Raw genomic sequence first — 17,234 nt, 5'->3', positions numbered from 1 at the left:
ACAGGCTTTATAGAGTTCTAATCATGACAGGTGGGGTGCCTCTTTAACACTAAAAACTGGGATTAAATCATTTCTGTGGAATGTTTTTGGATATTTGCAAACATTATAAAATCTGATGGCATATTGTGGACATGTCACACAATAGGAAAGGGAGACAGATGTTCACAGCCAGGGAAATGAGAGGCAATAGTCCATGCCTGACATTTGCATAGATAAGAGATAAAATGCAGATAGGACACAGCCAAACAGAGCGCAGGATGGTTCTGATGCCTGAGGAACTCTGTCAGGTCTCAGTTGCAGCTCTGAGCTGACTGTGTGTCTGTGATGACGCTTTTCCCCCCGGAGAGCTCAGTGAGAGGCAGGGATATGACAACCTCGAGGTAAGGAGGAAAGAGGCCAAGCATTACAGCAGGGACAATTACAGACGTAATGGCAAACATCATGCTCTGCTTCCCTGCTCCAGCCCAAAACCGACCGCCTCATTCCATCCGCTTAGCGAGAGGCTTTTCAAAGGACACACATTGGAGGAAAATACCAACTTCACAGCAACACAACAGAGTCCCACTGGTTCCTAACATAGAGCAATGACAATACAGAACCAACCAGCAGTCTGTGGCCCCAGATATTTGATACAACCACTGTGTGTGTGTGTGTGTGTGTGTGTGTGTGTGTGTGTGTGTGTGTTCCCTGAATACACAGCCACCAGTAGGTGTGACCACAGCTCCTCGGGGCTTCACAATGCTCTCATCATGGCTCAGCTCAGCCTGTTCACTTCAGCCAGCACCCCCTCGAGACTCAACAGACACCCACGCCCATGCAGGCAGCAGAGCGGGAAATTCAAACTGCCTCCCTCCTCACTGTTGGACTTTCACAAATCATTATGTGAATGGTTTGGATATGATTACATCACCCACCTCAGAAATCTACAGGCTGTGAGAACAACAGTTTCGGCTGGAATGGGATTTGTTAATGTGCCAAGAGCTTTTCTAAATGGGCAAAATAAGTTTTTTACTGTGGTAGGTCCTTCAAATTTAAGTTTTCCAGAACCTTGTAATGCTGAAAAATGGAGTCTGACTATCACATAAGTAAATAGTGAGTCTGAGGAGGTCTGCAATTGCTTCTCTAGCGTAATTTTTTTACAGCCACATTATGAACACAACAATCCTTTAATGACTATTATTAATCTCCTGTCCTGATCACTGTCAATAAAACTGGGACATTTGTCCATCGAGAGCTGATTGCTACAGCGATGATGTTTGCATTACTTATCAGACTGAACAGAACAGAACACTGGGAGACACTGTGTTAACACCCATTAGCACATCCCAACCCTCTGCTGCGGGTGTGTGTGGACGGCCGTTGAGTGTGTAAACAACAGAGCAGTGTGTGCCTTTTATAAGGCAGCCATGAGTGACAGTGACCTGTGTTTGGACACGAAGGCCAAAGTGTGTGCTGATAGCAGGGGCAAAATGCCTTATTGTCCTATCTTTCAATGCACCACTGAACACAACTTCAGCAGAGGGAACAGAGGACAGAGGGAGCAGAGGACAGAGGGAGCAGAGGACAGAGGGAGCAGAGGACAGAGGGAGCAGAGGACAGAGGCGGACGTTAGCCGGGCCCTGTGTGGTATAATTATACTAAATGGCATAACTGTACTTGCCACATCCGAAAATCAGAAACAAAAATCATACAAGTGTGTCATGAAAGATCAAAGATCAACTATCGGAAATTTTCAAATCACTTAAGCTACTATGAAAACTTAATAAGGAGATCAAATATAAAAAGTAATTTCTTAATGATTTCATGAATGTCAGTGATGGAGGGCTGCCTGGTGCTGTCAGAGGTTTGCCTTGGCTGACTTCAGCACTGATGTGAGGGCAACTTTATGAAAGGCTACAGTGACACATGTTGATACAGATTCTTCCCAACTAAACACTGTATAAACTTCACTTCCAATGTTTAACCCTTCCAAACCTGGGTAACATCATTATTATTGCGCTGCTTTTAGACACTGTTCACAAGTATTTAAACCTTTGAACTCTGAGCACAGTGGTGCCATTTCTTTCAAACACATGGGAAAAAGGCAATGACTAACTTCTTAGGAAAAGTTTCACAAATTAGTAGATTTACAAAATTGTTTTTCAAAGAGCTGAGGGGAAATGTTTAGGAGGAAAAAAAATTGAAACCATTTCTCCAGGCCATTTTTGTGGTTTTTTATAACTGTCTTTTATGTTTTTTATACTAATGCTTGGATAATTTTCTTACACTTTTTATTTATTTTTTTGCTAATTTTAGTTTCATCTGTTCCTTTGTTGCCCTTCTTTCCATTTTTAAGCATTTTCCAGGTCATTTTTGTGTTTTTTTATTTTTTTAATGAAAAATTGACTTTTACATTTTGTATTTAGCTAATGTTCAAGTAATCTTCTTACATTTTACATTATTTCTTGCTGATTTTTGGGTCATTTCTTCCGTTTTTGCCCTTCTTCCCTTTTATCCAGATCAGTTCTGTTTTTCAGGTTTTTACATTTTTAAACTAATTTTGAGGTAATTTTCTCGTCTTTGAAACTACCTTCTATTTTTGGGGTCATTTCTTCTTTCGTTAGGCATTGCCTTCTTTACATGTTTTTGAAAGTAATCAAGCCAATTTGCTCAGGTTTCAAATGGTTTACTTAATTCGTTGTCAATCTTTCGTTGTCTAAAACTGCATTTTAAAAGTTAAACTTTATGAAACTTTCATTTTATATCTTCTGAAGTTTTCAGTCTTTGTTTAACAGCCTAACGGTTACGAATTTCTGGCATTAATGATAACTTGTAGCCTAAATATTTTAACACTTGAGGGAAGAGGCAAATGTAATATTTTTTTAGTGGTTTTTTTGCTCTGATGGAAAAATGCGGAGTGAAGAAAGAGTCATATTTTCCACACTTCTTTCGGTCCGAGGAAACCCTTCCATCACTGGGAGTGCAGTCTCTAACACGGTCCATGTAGCATTATGCTAACTGGTAACAGTGTCCTGCCTTACGTTAGGAAAGATGTGTAACGTTTGCCTGTGCTAACAATAAAAACACTGAAGAGAACATAGAAAATAACAGCCCGAATCCAAACACGTTGTCCTACCTTGGTTCCATAACGCTGGACTTGTTCTGAGGCTTTATGGCAAGATTTCAAAATAGGTCCAAAGTACAGCAACCGTACTTATCGTTTTCTTTCCAACACAGGGGCAGAAGAACGATGGAACCCTGCGTGAATGTCGCAAAAACAGCAAAGTCCCTTTGACCGGCTGAGAAAAATAACACGTTTAAAGTTTGGACACAACGAGCAGAGGAGCGGCGGAGACTTTGCTCTGTGCTCTGTGAGCTCTCTCTCTCTCTCTCTCTCTCTCTCTCTCACACACACACACACACACACACACACACACACACACACACACACGGCTCCCTCCGCTGCTAGTCACACACGTGCTGCCTTTAAGTGCTCACACAAATATGGGAATTACCGGCTCTTCATCACAGAAAGAAAACGGAGTTTTGCAGAAGTCAGTTTCATACTAAATCAATATGACAGGGTAGATGGACCTAAATAAAAACTTTCAGTTCAATATCAACATAAAAACACACGATGCCAAGCCAGCAGACTGTGCTTCACTTTCTTAATTTTTTACCAAAACAGTTCCTTCTGAGCCCCCAGAGTCCAAAGTCAGAGCCTGTAAATGCTGTAAAGCAGGAATATCCCACTTGCTTTGCTTGACGCCACTTTTGCAAAATGACAGGAGGACAAGGGTCAGTCGAAGAAGCCTCATACATGTTTCTAAGATTTTAGGACATTTCTAGAACTACAGGCTGTTTTTCAGATTTTAGGACATTTCAATGATTTAAGTGCATTTCTAGGACTTTAGGTGGTTTCTATGATTTTAGGATTTTTCTAAGAATCTTGGACATTTCTGGAATTTTTGGACATTTCTAAGATGTTAGCATGTTTCTAGGCTTTTCGGACATATAGGATTTCAATTTTAGGACATTTCTTGGATTTTATGGTGTTTCTAGGATTTCAGGACATTTCTGGAATTTTAGGACATTTCTAGGATTTTAGGACATTTCTGAGATTTTAGGACATTTCTAGAATTTCAGAAAATTTCAAGGATTTTAGGACATTTTTAGGATTTTAGGACGTTTCTGGGACTTTAGGACATTAGGAGCTTAACTAGGAGCAGATGGTGGGTTTGGGGGATCTTCCATTTGAATAAAAAAGAAACTGTTTTAATGCAATTTAATGAACTCTTTCACCTTATATATACTAAGAGTAAAAAACTTCATTCCCAGTGTGAATCATTTAGTTTTTATTGTGAATTAAAAACTGGTTCAAGGGCCAACAGGTACCCTATCTGAGGCCACATTTGGCCCACAGGCCATTAGTTGAGTATCACTGCTGTAAAGCTTTGCTGCTCTTTAGTCTGTCCAGCTATAATAAAATGTGTTGCGAAACAAAGCAGCCGTGTAAAATCAAACAGCTGGAGCCCCTCTGTGCTACAGTGATACATGAGGAGGTAACAATGAGTAGTAAAAATGTTACTGATGTGACCGGCTATCAGTTATTAACACAGTATGTATGTTCTCCTCCCTTTAGCACACTTCTCTCCTCTTGCACGTGCTGCATTACAATATTCCTGACAGTATATGAAGGCAGCACAGGAGTCAGACAGCCAGGAGGTGAGCCTCGGTTTACACAGCAGCAAAACAGTTCTTTACACTGCGAAGCCGCATGTTCACTCACACTCACACTCACACTCACACACACACACACACACACACACACACACACACACACACACACACACACACACACACACACACACACACACTCCTAACAAGCAGCATCCCTGCTTTTATTCTCTGTCAAAACAACATAAAGGATAGCCTCGCCTTGACTTTAAATCAGCTCCCCCTCTGAAAGAATTATCTTATTCATTCCTTAACTAGCTAAGTCCCTGAGCAGACGTGGAGTCACAATAAAGTCAAACTAGTTTGTTGTCCGTCAAGAATCAAGAGATTGGAGTCAGACCTTTCATCTGCATGGGATTACTTCAACCTGACATACTTTTAACAAGTTCCACAAAGACAGACATTTGTGTGGGCCTATCCATACAGTTCTCCATGTCTGTTGGCTCTGGTGTTTTCATCCTCATTGGTGGACAGTAACTATATACTTTCAAGCAATTACTGTACTTAAGTGTAATTTGAAAGTATTTGTACTTATACTGAGGCCCAAAGAGGTTAAATTATCCAATATTTCACAAAGCCACAGATTTATCTGAAACAGTTTGGGGTACGACCCCCAGCCAGTGAACCACAGGACTAAACTCGCCAGCTGTTTATAAAGAAGTTCAAACTCACTCCACCTCAACCATCTTCAACAGTATAATGCTGCTCATGCATCGATCAGCATAAACAATCTGACAACGTCCTATATAGTAATATAGTATCAGTCACCTGGAGCAACATCGCTGCTTTCAGACGCCTTTCACGTGTAATTCAACCTTGAACTCTGAGCAAATTGGTGTGATTTCTTTCAAAAACAGGGAGAAAGGTTCCACAAATTGCAAGAAATTAGTAGATTTAGAAAATTATTTTGAAAAAGAAAGGGAAAAATGTCTAGGGAAAAGAAAAAAGCTAAAAACTATGTTTATTATTATCAGAATTACATAGTTAAAATAATGCTACAATATTAATACAATTTTAAGCACTTTTCACAGGTTATTTCCTTGTTTTTTGTGTGCTTTTTGTTTTTGTTGTTTTGTTTTGTTGTTAATTTCCAGGTAATTTTCTTATACTTTTAAATCTTAATAATTTTTGGGTCATTACTTCTGTTGTTGCCCCTTTATCTTTTTTGAAAGAAATAAACCCAATTTGCACAGGTTTCAAAGGGTTAACTTATCTAAAGGCTCTGAATATTTGTTCTAACACTGTGCAGCATCCATGTGAATGTAATGTCCTGTTCTATGAAATAGTTTCCCCCTCCAGCACCAGCACTAATCCACACACTAGGGAAAATGACTGAGAAAGTCAAACTAAGTTCAACTCAACAAGTTTGTTCTTTGTCCCAGGGATCAAAGTCAAACTGTCCTGTGTGTCACCAGCAGCGCCACTAACAGACCAGAAACACTCCAAGCAAGAAACAAAGTGAAATGATAACTTGTGAAAATGAAGCCTATTAGCATCTCCTCCCTGAACTGATCTTAAACTGTAACCGATGGCATTGGTCTATAAATAAACAAGACTTTTGTCTCCTCTAATTCAGTTGTCCACTTTGTAAAAAGTTAAGTGCTTTAAACCCCTTGAAACCTGAGAAAAACTGCTTGATTTCTTTTGATGGGAAGAAGGAAATGAGAAGCAAAAGAAGAAATGACCCAAAATGTAGCAAGAAGTAAGTATGAGAAAATTACCGAAAAACATAAAAATAATAAGAATAATAAAAATGAATAGAAAAAAAACACACACAAAAAGGCAAACAAAACTTGGAAAGAGTACTTTAAAAATTATAATAATTCTGTAACATAACTTTAAATATGTAATTATGATAATCAGAAATACAATTTCTCCCTCGCTTTTTTGTCACTCAACATTTTCTCTAGCCTTTTAAAATATTATAAATATAAATAATAAATAATTTCTAAATCTACTAATTTCCTGCAATTTGTGGAACATCCCTCACCAATTTTTCCCCCATGTTTTTGTTAATTTAAAAAAAAAGAAAAAATCAAGAACCTCATCAATGTGCTCAGGGTTCAAAGGTTTAACCATTGTGAGAGATGTCTGAAAGCAGCACAAGAAAAATGATGTTGCTCCAGTACATTTTTCATGATTCCTTAAAGATACAATCAGATGAATTCAGTGGTGCACTGTTAGAGCAGTTGGGGGCAGTTTGGTTGTCAATGTAATACAACAGTCACTTGTACAGGAAATAGAGAGCTCCTGTCCTGATATCATACACCATGTAACAGAATGAGAGCTTTGTGTTTCGTCATGTATCATATCAGCGGATATTTTGCATGCATCCGAGTAATGTCATGGAAAGAAGGAGGAAGTGTATTTTGCAGCTGCACGCTTAGTTCAATGTACAGGAGCAGGACAGCTCGCTGTCTGCAACCTAAACACACATAGCTGCTGGCTATATGTCTCCATGCTTTGAAGCTTAGCAACAACACATTACATAATCATTTGTTTTATAATGAGACACCAATATGACTGATGACAACAATGATGTAACAATACTGTGTAATGCATCTATTGATCAATATTTTGCAGTTAGTCCACTGAAGGGAACAAAAGTGTAAAAGTGCTCTGTGGGCTTTCCACAGTCCCTCAGTTTACAACACAGCTGAGTTGTTGGTGTGTAATCAAAAGCAGCCTCCCCCCAAACAAAGGTGCGGCCTACAAAAACACTCTCTTATTGAAGCCACAGAGCAACATGTTACACAAGGGACTGTACATAGTTTCACAGAGCAGAACCAGAGCACCAGGAAATGATATGAGATCCTCGGGAACAGGAGGACAAATCTCACTCTGTCTCACACGTTTTCTCTCCATTTCCCGTCCTCTCTCCTTCACATAACCAGCTGTCTTGGCTCATGTGTGCTCACAGCTGCCCAAATCACTGGTCCCCAGACATGACGAAGGCCTGCAATGAGGAGGGGAACAGAAGGGGCCCTACATCTGGGTCAGTAACTGGTAGGTCTATTGGGTTGTCTGGGGTGGAAAGAAGGCTGACTGTCATTTTTTATCCAAAGCTCACAACTCTTTATTTTCACACTGATGTCAACAAAAGAGTCTACTTTTACTGAGAATAGAGTATTCTCTGTTCTGTCTGATTCCTCTGCAACACAACATAAGCACACACAGCGAAGGACGAATCTCTCCTAGCTTTTTTAGTCTCCATTTGAACCAAAGCAGAGCAGCATGTAACAATTTCCATCGTTTCACTGAAAAACTGCAAAGGTTAGTGGTGAGCAGAGTGGATCTAGGCAGAGCAAGCAGATTTTTCCAGTGCTGTGTGGCTCCCTGCAGGAATGTGCTCTTTCAGTCACCATGGAGAGGGAGACAGAGATTCTTACTGTTGCGGGACAAAGCTTAACGCTCAATGGATGGGTTTACAGGCCCCCTCATTGTAAAAGGATTAAATAAATCAAGGCCGGTCGAGACCTAGCGCCACAGCACCCCTGCCGTGGCCTTTCAGCTCCGACCATACAGACACACAAACACAGCTGGCCCTCGTCCAGACACAGGGAACATTCAGCAGCTCAGAGAAATGCTGTAGTAACCTGGCTCACCCCTGAACTCATTTGCATACACCTTGAGGGGCACAACAGAAAAACAACAGAGGGCTGGAGGAAGAAGATTATTCTCTTTTGAGAACAACATATTTAGGGTTTTATTGTAACACTACTACATCTTATCCCAAAAGTTTTATACTAGGCTTGGATGGTATCATAGTAATATGGTATAGCAGGATATTTAGATATCCCAAAGGTATGTTTTTCAATACCGTCATAAATACAGGGGATTCACTTCCTATTAAGCTCATTGTATGTAGTGCACAGCACGCACCGCCAGAGCTCAGTCTACAGTCTCTACTGGTGTAACAGGCAGCTGAGCTGTAAGACACAACTACACCTAGTAGTGGAGGGAGAGGTTAGAGAAGTTAAAGAATTGTAAACAGCCGGCAGCCAGCAGGCAGAGAGAGACCATGGGGAGTAATGGCATGTTTTTATATCTACCTTGGTGAATTAAGGATTTATTTCAACTAAACTGAGCTGGTGATTGTTGGAACAGTGGACTTCACGTTATTGAGGCAACGGAGCCTCATCAGCCTTCTTTAACCCAAACAAAGTTGTATTCACAGTTGTATAATAAAAATAATAGCATGAGAATATTACTTTTCTTAACATTTTGTGGGATTATGTTATGTATTTATTTGTCTGAAAAGCTGAAAGTAAGTAGTGCATTTGCAGTGTTTGTGTGTGTGTGTGTGTGTGTGTGTGTGTGTGTGTGTGTGGAGGGGCGTGGGGGTCTAAGTCTATTTTATTTATAGTGTTTTTGCTTTCTTTTACAGAAACATGCCATTTCAAAAAACATTCATTTTCACAAAACCTAAAACATATCCAAAATAAAGCCGCATGAAGAAGAATCTCACAAAGCAGAGGGAATCTGCAGGACTGGAAGTCACAAACTTCACAAGAGAAACATGGCCACTATTTGCATGTAATACTGTTTGTTTCTCATATGAGATTATGGCAATTTAAGGGAAAGGAAGTTTACAGAAACCCATGCACGCACACACACACATGCACGTACCCTTTTGCACATTACTTTGTCATAAATGCTCTACTATTTCTGCAGAGTCAGATGTGTCCGACAGAGTGTGGGGAGAACGTGGATAAGTGAATTAAAGGTCAGAGACAGGGGAATCTATTGTGGTCTGAAAGGTCTTCCTCTTTTGTAACACCAAAACATACACAACATGTTGCCAAATGTAAATCTTGTGACAGTAGTATAGGCAGGTCCTGTTAGGGTCACACAGTGCACACACAATACTGGGGTTAGAGGGTTAGTTCTTGGTTAGGGGGCGTGGCAGTGCAGCACACCAAAGGATTTTCATCTACCTGAACTTAGGCTGTAGTGGTTTAGCGGGTCGGCCACCCATGCACTGTCCTGTATTACATTCTCCATCTCCAAGTCTGCATGCAGCCGATGGACAGATGGACCCACAGACACATGGATGGATGGATGGATGGATGATGGAGACATGAGAGAGTCAGCAGAGGGAGAGAAGCACTTCAAGTTAGAGAACAGAGACACTGTGTACTTTGGGTCTGTGCAGCTTTAACATTATACTTTGATGCTAAAGCAGTAAACTGTTTTGTCAGAAATCTGGAGATTTAAGAACCACCAATTTAGTAATCAAGTATACTCAGTGAAAGAAACTTTGCATTCATTATTACAAGTTTTCTCCATCGAGAGAACTTTGACATTAAAGTTGTAATCCAGAAGACTTTTACAAAATCAAACCCTGTTTCTGCATTGTTTCAGCAGTCGCCATACAGTGTATTTACATTCTTATGCAATTGCCTCTCTATTTAGAAGTTTTTGTTGTTGGCGTCAGGGTCTGCCACTCCTGCATGAGATTCAAAATGCCTTCCTATACCTGGGAAATGCTGCAACATGTGATCCAGCATTACTAATTGTGATTTAATCTAACTGATGTCAGCTTCTATCAGCAGGTTTACATGCACAGTTTGATCGAGCCACAATTATAGTCCAATGGGGTGACTTTTTTTATTTTAAACAAATATAAAATTATACCTTTTCCCTCACCTAAGCCAAAATTAAAAAATTCCCTCCTCAGTGTTTACGTATTTAAAAATGCCTGATCTGTTTTGCAGCAGCCCTTCCCCCCTAATAAGTAATGAACAGTCCCCATCTCTAACCACTGAGGGAAGCCAGCGCAGTGACTAGGAGCACACGCAGAACACAGAGTCCAGTTAAAGTCAAACTGAGGTGTTTACATGACAGAATAGCTCGACTTCCAATCATGTTATCTGGGCGTGTTAGTCCGATTTCGAGAAATTTGATTTAGTCGTATTTCACTTGGAGAAACATGTTCACATGTATTTTAAAAGTCCCATTTTAGTTGGACTAACAATTACTTGACTTTTTCTAACACCATGTAAACACACTGAGTGTTTACTGTTGACTCTCCTAACATCAAAAGCTGTATAAAGTTACTGCTACTGTGAACCAGCATTTCCTGCTGCTGCTGCTGGTTCACAGAGAAAGAAGTCAACTGGTGAAAAACAGGGCAGCATTTATTGTGAAGCAGACACATGAAATGCAGTGTTTTTTTTTGTTTTTGTTTTAAATTTTTATTTTTTATTTTCAGGGTTGGTGCTGATTGGGATCGTTCCTCAATAAGGAACTAAACAAGACAAAGGTAATTTAGGGCATTTTTAGAATCTGTTTTAAATTTTTGTGGGCTAATGTAGCAACAGGGGCTGACATCAGTGGGCTGTTAGATGAAGAGCTGAGGTGACTGGCTGCACACCTCCAAGCCTGAAGTATTTAACTGCTGTTCCAACCAGTAAGCACAGGTACTGTCAAACCAACCGGGACTGAAATCTTCTGGGTTATAACTTTAACTGCATTTAAACTCAGAGAAACAATATGTCATACATGTCCAAATGTGCAAATGCATTTTTGTGTGTGAGCGAGTGAGGGTGGAGAGAGTGGACAGGTGGATTGAGTGTGTATACCAACACGCACAGGGAGGGAAGAGACTCCAAGAAGCAGGCTGCAGACCAGAGCAGGGGGAGGCTGAGGCAGAGGAGTCACAGTCAAATGCAACAGATCAAGACACATGCTAATAATACTGTACATTCAACAACAGTATTAATGATGCACAAGCAGGCAGATTCAACACCATCACAGTGAGTTAGTTTTTCTGTTACTGATTATAAACTTGATTCTAGAGTCCGAGTCAGAGCCCATCTAGAGTCATGTTAATATTACTGATAACACGACATCTGCAGGTTTTAGAAAACCAAATGGTAAAATTTGATTTTCACTATTTAGATTACTACACACAAACAGCATATTTCTGATTGAACATTAGGCTTGGGCAGTATCACAGTATTACAGTATACCAGTTGGTAATAAGAAATCCCAAGAGTATGTTTTTCAATGTGGTTTAAAACCAGGCACTCCTCTTTCTCATAAACTCATTGTATACAGTGCACAGCACGCACCACCAGAGCTCAGTCTCTGGTCTCTACTGGTGGAACAGGCAGCTGAGCTGAAAGACACAGCAACACCTAGTGGTGGAGGGAGAAGTTACAGGACTGTAAACAGACAATGGCCAGCAGGCAGAAAGAGACCATGGAGAATAACAAAATGTTTTTTACATCTATCTCGGTGAATTATGGATTACTAACTTGATCACTAGCAAGAGGAACCCAAATGGTTTGGGTGAGTTTTTTTATGTTTCTGTCGGGTTTGACTGAAGTGTGTTTTATGAGTTAAAGGTATACAGTTGTATTTCTCTGTTTAATAAGGACAATAGGTTTGAGAATATTACTTTTTATTAACAATGGGTGGGTGTTTGATTTTGTTTGTGTAGAGGCTGAACAAAGTGTGTTTTATGATGCATCAACGAGGCAGTTAAGTCTCAGTTTTTTGTGACCGAGAGAAAGTTGGTTTTCAAGAGCTGTACAGTTGTATTTCTCTGTTTAATAAAAAAATAATTGTAAAAACAATATTTTTCATAAAATGTTGTGGGTTTCTACTGTGTATTTTTTTGTCTGAAAAGCTGAAAGTAAATAGCACTGCACACTTAACACAGTCATAAACTTTATACCTGGTGAAAGTACAGGAAGGTATGAAGGGTTGAAATATTGCATACAGCCCAAGCCTATTGAACGTGGCTAAAGAACACAACTAATCAGTTACGAAGACAGAGAAGAAGAAAAAAAAGAAATTATTTATCTGTATTCAGAATCTCTAAATAATATACTTGACCTGCAGACGCTCTGTAAATAAAAGGCATGATTGACAAATGAAGAAACGTGCAAATAGCAAACAAAAAAACAACAACAAGCATTAAAACATTGCTGTAAAGCAGGAGGTGGGGTTAGGGGGTGGGGGCAGGCAGACTGAGTCGCAGCCTGTGACGTGTGCTATGTGTGCACTGTGACAGTTAACTCTCCATCGCAAGATGCACTTCTGATCAAACACACAGTCTGAAAGGCTAAAAAACTTGACTGGCACATCAGATAACACGGGCGACTAAAAGCACCCCAAACCCTGTGCCTATAATGATATCCCTGCACTCATAATTGTGGATCTTGTGGAGTTGGCATTTTTCATTGCTGTGTCATCACTTAACGCAGACCCCGAAGTCTCTGAGGGTTTTGGATGGTTAGGAGCCCCGGCTCCACTCGCTCACCCCAAACTCACAGTGAGTCATACTGGTTAGATTGCTCTTTGGATTTAGGAGATGCGGACGTGGCGTGGACAGGACACTGAGGTTTGATCAAAAGGACTTGGTCATAGCAGCATGACGTAAACTGCAGTGCATAATCCAGTGTGTGAAGAAGTGAGGGCAAAGTTCAAGAACATCTCAAGTCATCTGAGTCTCAAGTATCACAGCTGCCAAATGTTGGGAAGTGTTGTCTTTGATTCTGAGAGGGTTTATTTTGTACATTTGTGTTTGGCACTCTCAGGAGCATGCTAAAGAGTTTATCTGTTTGCTCTGGACAGCAATAGATTAGTACAGTTATTTGCAGTGGATTTGTATAGTGCTGAGTCAATAGAACATGATAAGCCGGCTTTCAGGGTGAGATGTGTCAGAATTAATGCTTTCCTTTCACTGTAACATACTTCTGAATTGAAGTTATATTATCTTTATACTAATGATCATGCTTTGTGACTCAGTTTTATGAAAACAGACAAAAACCTACCTAGTATATGACAGAAATATTTGTCAGATATGTGTGTTTATATATGAGTACATGTTCTTACCTTCTTCTATATCAGGTGTTATGTTACATTACATGGAATCTTATCCACGGCAGATTACATTTCACACAAAAAAAATGTCATGACTTTTTCAAAACATTCAATGATTTTTTTGCCAATTCTATGACTTTTCCAGGCCTGGAAAATGTGATTGTGAAATTCACACACACACACACACACACACACACACACACACACACACACACACACACACACACACACACACACACACACACACACACACACACACACACACCACAAGCTACTGTACATCATCCATCAGAGACCTAACTGCTTCCTGAGCATACAGCCATATCACCTGCCATCAGTGATAACTTCCTTCAAACACATTTTGTGTGAATCGTTTAAGAGGAGGAGTAGTAGTACCTGGTTTTGGCACCGTGTTGGTCATGGACTGCGGCACTTTATCATTTATGAGCTCCACACACTCACTGGGAAAGAAGCCAACCTGGAGAGAGCACAGGAGTGAGACAGACAGGGAGAGGAGGGAGGAAGTGCAGTCAGATTTAGATGATAAAATGAAGATATATATAGAGAGATGACATAGTATCTCTGCCCCCAACAGAGGTCCTAGCTACATCCCTAATGTCCTAAATACCTTGAAATGTCCCAAAATCCTAAAAACCTCATTATATCCTCAAAATGTCCTAAAATCATGGAAATTCCCCAAAATCCTACAAATGTACTGAAATCCTGGAAATGTCATAAAATCATAGAAATATTCTGAAATCCAAAACACGTTTGGGGCTGCTGTCACTGGCTTCTGGTCATATTGCCAAAGTGGCCCCGAAACAAAGCACGTAGAGTATCCCTGGTCTACATGGTGTCAGTCAGCCAGATGTCTCCCAGTGGCACACCTCAGAAACAAACACAACCTCTCAGCGACGGGACGTCTGACTCCCTCCTGATGGATACAGGCGGTACTGCAGGTCTGTGCATCTGCTGCTCAGTTTGTTGAGTTTCAGGCAGCCGACAGCATGTAGAGTCAAAACTTTTTCAAAACATTCTTTTCATTCCAAACCATTTCCATGCCTTGAAAACATTTTTTTCTTGTTTCAAAACTTTTTCAGGAATTTCAAGTCAGTAGGAAAAGGCTAAATCTAGAGAGTGTAACTCTCACATATAAAGGGGGCTGCAGGCAGTCATGGGCTCAGTCACCATCCATCTGTGGAAAGCAGCCTCCTCTAGTCTCTGCCTGTTCAGAGGGAGAAGCTCTGTGGTTCAGAGCAGGGCAGTGGTCTCCAGCCACCAACAACTCCTCTGAAATATAACTCAAGTGATCTGTAAGTGCCTGCTGGCTGCTACCATCCCACTGAGCCTGACTGGCAGCTCTGCTCATGTAGGCAGAGAGCCAAAACACACAAGAGGAGGAGGGCAGTAAGGAGTGGGGACAGCAGGTCAGAGGAGGTTCAGCCAGACTTCAGCCTTTAAACCAGGCTCTGATTGAAAATGTGTAAATAATGTGGGATTTTTGTTTTGAAAACTGTAACTTTGGAAGATACTCACTTGATTCATTTAACTAGAGTCAGTCCTGCAGTGGGACAAGGGTGCCAACACAGAAGTCTCCAGCAGTTGCATTCATGCAAGTAAACACACATTCCTGGTAGCTTCCTTTGTACCATTCACTGTGTATTTCAACCTCACAATGATTGCGACAAAAGATAAAATAATTACTCCTGTGTTAACTTTCCAGGGAAGTAAAATCCAATCTGCAAGCAAAACGCATTCATCTGTTTTTCAAACTGGACTTTCTGGATCGTATTTTATGTCTCATCCAAAACATTCAACGTGCCTGTCTGAACTCCGGCTGAGTAAATCAGGCCCACAGCGTTTTGTACATATTTGTCTGGGTGGAGCCTATACACATACACATAACATGGACATGATGAATGTGACCCTGGTGATTATCCATGTTATTGTGAAGCCAGTCTGTGGTTTCTCACTTTGCAGCAAGCTCAACAACACCATGACTTGCAGTTTAAGCTCTGGGTGAAACATACAACTACATGCTAGTGCCTCCTCAGGCACTGTGCTGGTTAAGAGACACATGGTTTCTGTCTTCTTCCTCTTCAAACTGCTCTGACTCACTGCTCCACAAATGCTAGAATTTAGTAGTTTCTTTTCTTACAGCCACAAATGTAATTATGTGTGATGAGTACATTCTTCTCATTTCATTCCACTGAAAACTAAATGAGTACTGTAAAGACATAACATGTTTAGACTCCATAATCCTGAGAGCTGAAACTGGCAGAACTGAGACTGAAACAGAAGCTCTAAACAGCACAATTTTCAGTGTGTTTCAGGACTGTGCTGAAGTGGGAGTTTGAATGAGTTGAGTGTTACAGGGGGTGGCACACACCATGTAATCTGCTCAAAAGCTTCTCAGGAAAGAGGATTTGTATCTCGCTTTGTCTTTCAACAAACTCTGAATATTTGAAATCTGCCTCACAAAGCAAAGTTCTTTCCTTGTCCTTGAAACACCTCAAGTATAAATCGAAAGTTTACAGCCAGAGGAAAAGACAGAGGGAGATCAAATGTGTGTGTGGGTGTGTGTGTCTTTGCCACCAGCCTGCAAAGTGTTTAGTGAGATGCGTACCTGAAAGCCGTGCTTGCCCCTCCACCATGTGGTGTCTTCCTTAGGGGGCATGTCAATCACTGACACAATGTCACCAACCTGCAGAGAGAGGGAAGACAGAGCATGTTTCTGATTGTCCCTTTAGCTTTTGTCCATGGAAGACATCAGCCATTGCTAACATTTAAAGCATTATTAAGTGATGCTTTAACTTTCAAATGCAATTGTATTGTTCTGAGCTAAGTGATTTGTCCTGAGCTGATGTCTAAAAATGAACCAATTCAGCTGCTCAGTTTGCTCATGGTGACACCAAAAGAGATCATTTGTATTTAAAAGACAGCATCATTGCTCCTGCAGTTCTTTTTCCTTTTTTTTCCCTCATCTCTGTCCGTCAACAACAGATGATGAAATATCTGCGAGGAATTCCAATACAATCTCAGTATATTTAGAGACAGAGACACTGTGTGTGTGTGTGTGTGTGTGTGTGTGTGTGTGTGCGTGTGTGTGTATGTGTGTACTGTTGTTGTTGTCACCTCGAAGGACAGCTCGTCTGAAGCCTGGGCGATGTAGCGCTTGATGACGTGGGCAGCAGCAATAGCTGGCACGTTGATGGACGACTCTTCATGAACCAACAGATGATTTCCCTTATTGTCAACCTAGCGCACACACAAACAAGACTCACACTTCACTTCAGCCGACACAGCCTTTGGCTAACATATGACTGATGGAAAAGATACAGAAACATGACAAAATAATCGTCCTGTCATAAAAAGCAGCAAGTTCTTTTCTACCCGCTTATTCAAGTTTTTTACTGTCGCCTGAAGCTGATATCTACTACAAACTTAGTAAGCTAACATTAACACTGTAATATTTCTATAATCATCCTGTAGCTACAGAAACTCATATCAATATTTTATTTTATATTTTTATTGAGTTTTGATGAAAAGGCTCACAGATCCACTGAAAATATTTAGTTCTTGTCCATCGAGATTCTTAGGCTGCATTCACACCAGATGAGGGGGCACAGCAAAAACAGTAGTGCGTCTAACCTGTGGCAGTGGGGCCGCAGGGGATGCAAAAA

General features: G+C 40.6%; 1 protein-coding gene across 6 annotated transcripts in view; it reads right to left on the bottom strand.

Moving 5' to 3' along the window:
- The window catches only part of arhgap32b (Rho GTPase activating protein 32b), a 162,630-nt gene that overhangs the window by 27,564 nt on the left and 117,832 nt on the right, over positions 1–17,234 (bottom strand). For 3 of the 6 annotated variants that reach the window (XM_042498778.2, XM_088088924.1, XM_088088926.1), the window contains 5 exons: positions 16,687–16,809; positions 16,178–16,255; positions 13,948–14,029; positions 11,311–11,361; positions 9,654–9,728 (listed from right to left, as the gene is read on the bottom strand). In XM_042498778.2, the coding sequence (XP_042354712.2) occupies positions 9,654–9,728; positions 11,311–11,361; positions 13,948–14,029; positions 16,178–16,255; positions 16,687–16,809 (409 nt within the window). Of the gene's footprint in view, positions 1–3,115; positions 3,366–9,653; positions 9,729–11,310; positions 11,362–13,947; positions 14,030–16,177; positions 16,256–16,686; positions 16,810–17,234 lie in introns of those variants that run through there. The other 3 variants (XM_088088925.1, XM_042498779.2, XM_042498780.2) reach the window with 3 other exon arrangements.

Source organism: Plectropomus leopardus, chromosome 15 (assembly GCF_026936395.1).
Source record: "Plectropomus leopardus strain MGB_pleo_1.0 chromosome 15, ASM2693639v1, whole genome shotgun sequence".
NCBI classification, from domain to species: Eukaryota; Metazoa; Chordata; class Actinopteri; order Perciformes; family Serranidae; genus Plectropomus; species Plectropomus leopardus.
The sequence above is the reverse complement of the archived record's forward strand: the minus strand, read 5'-3'. Positions and strand labels throughout refer to the sequence as shown.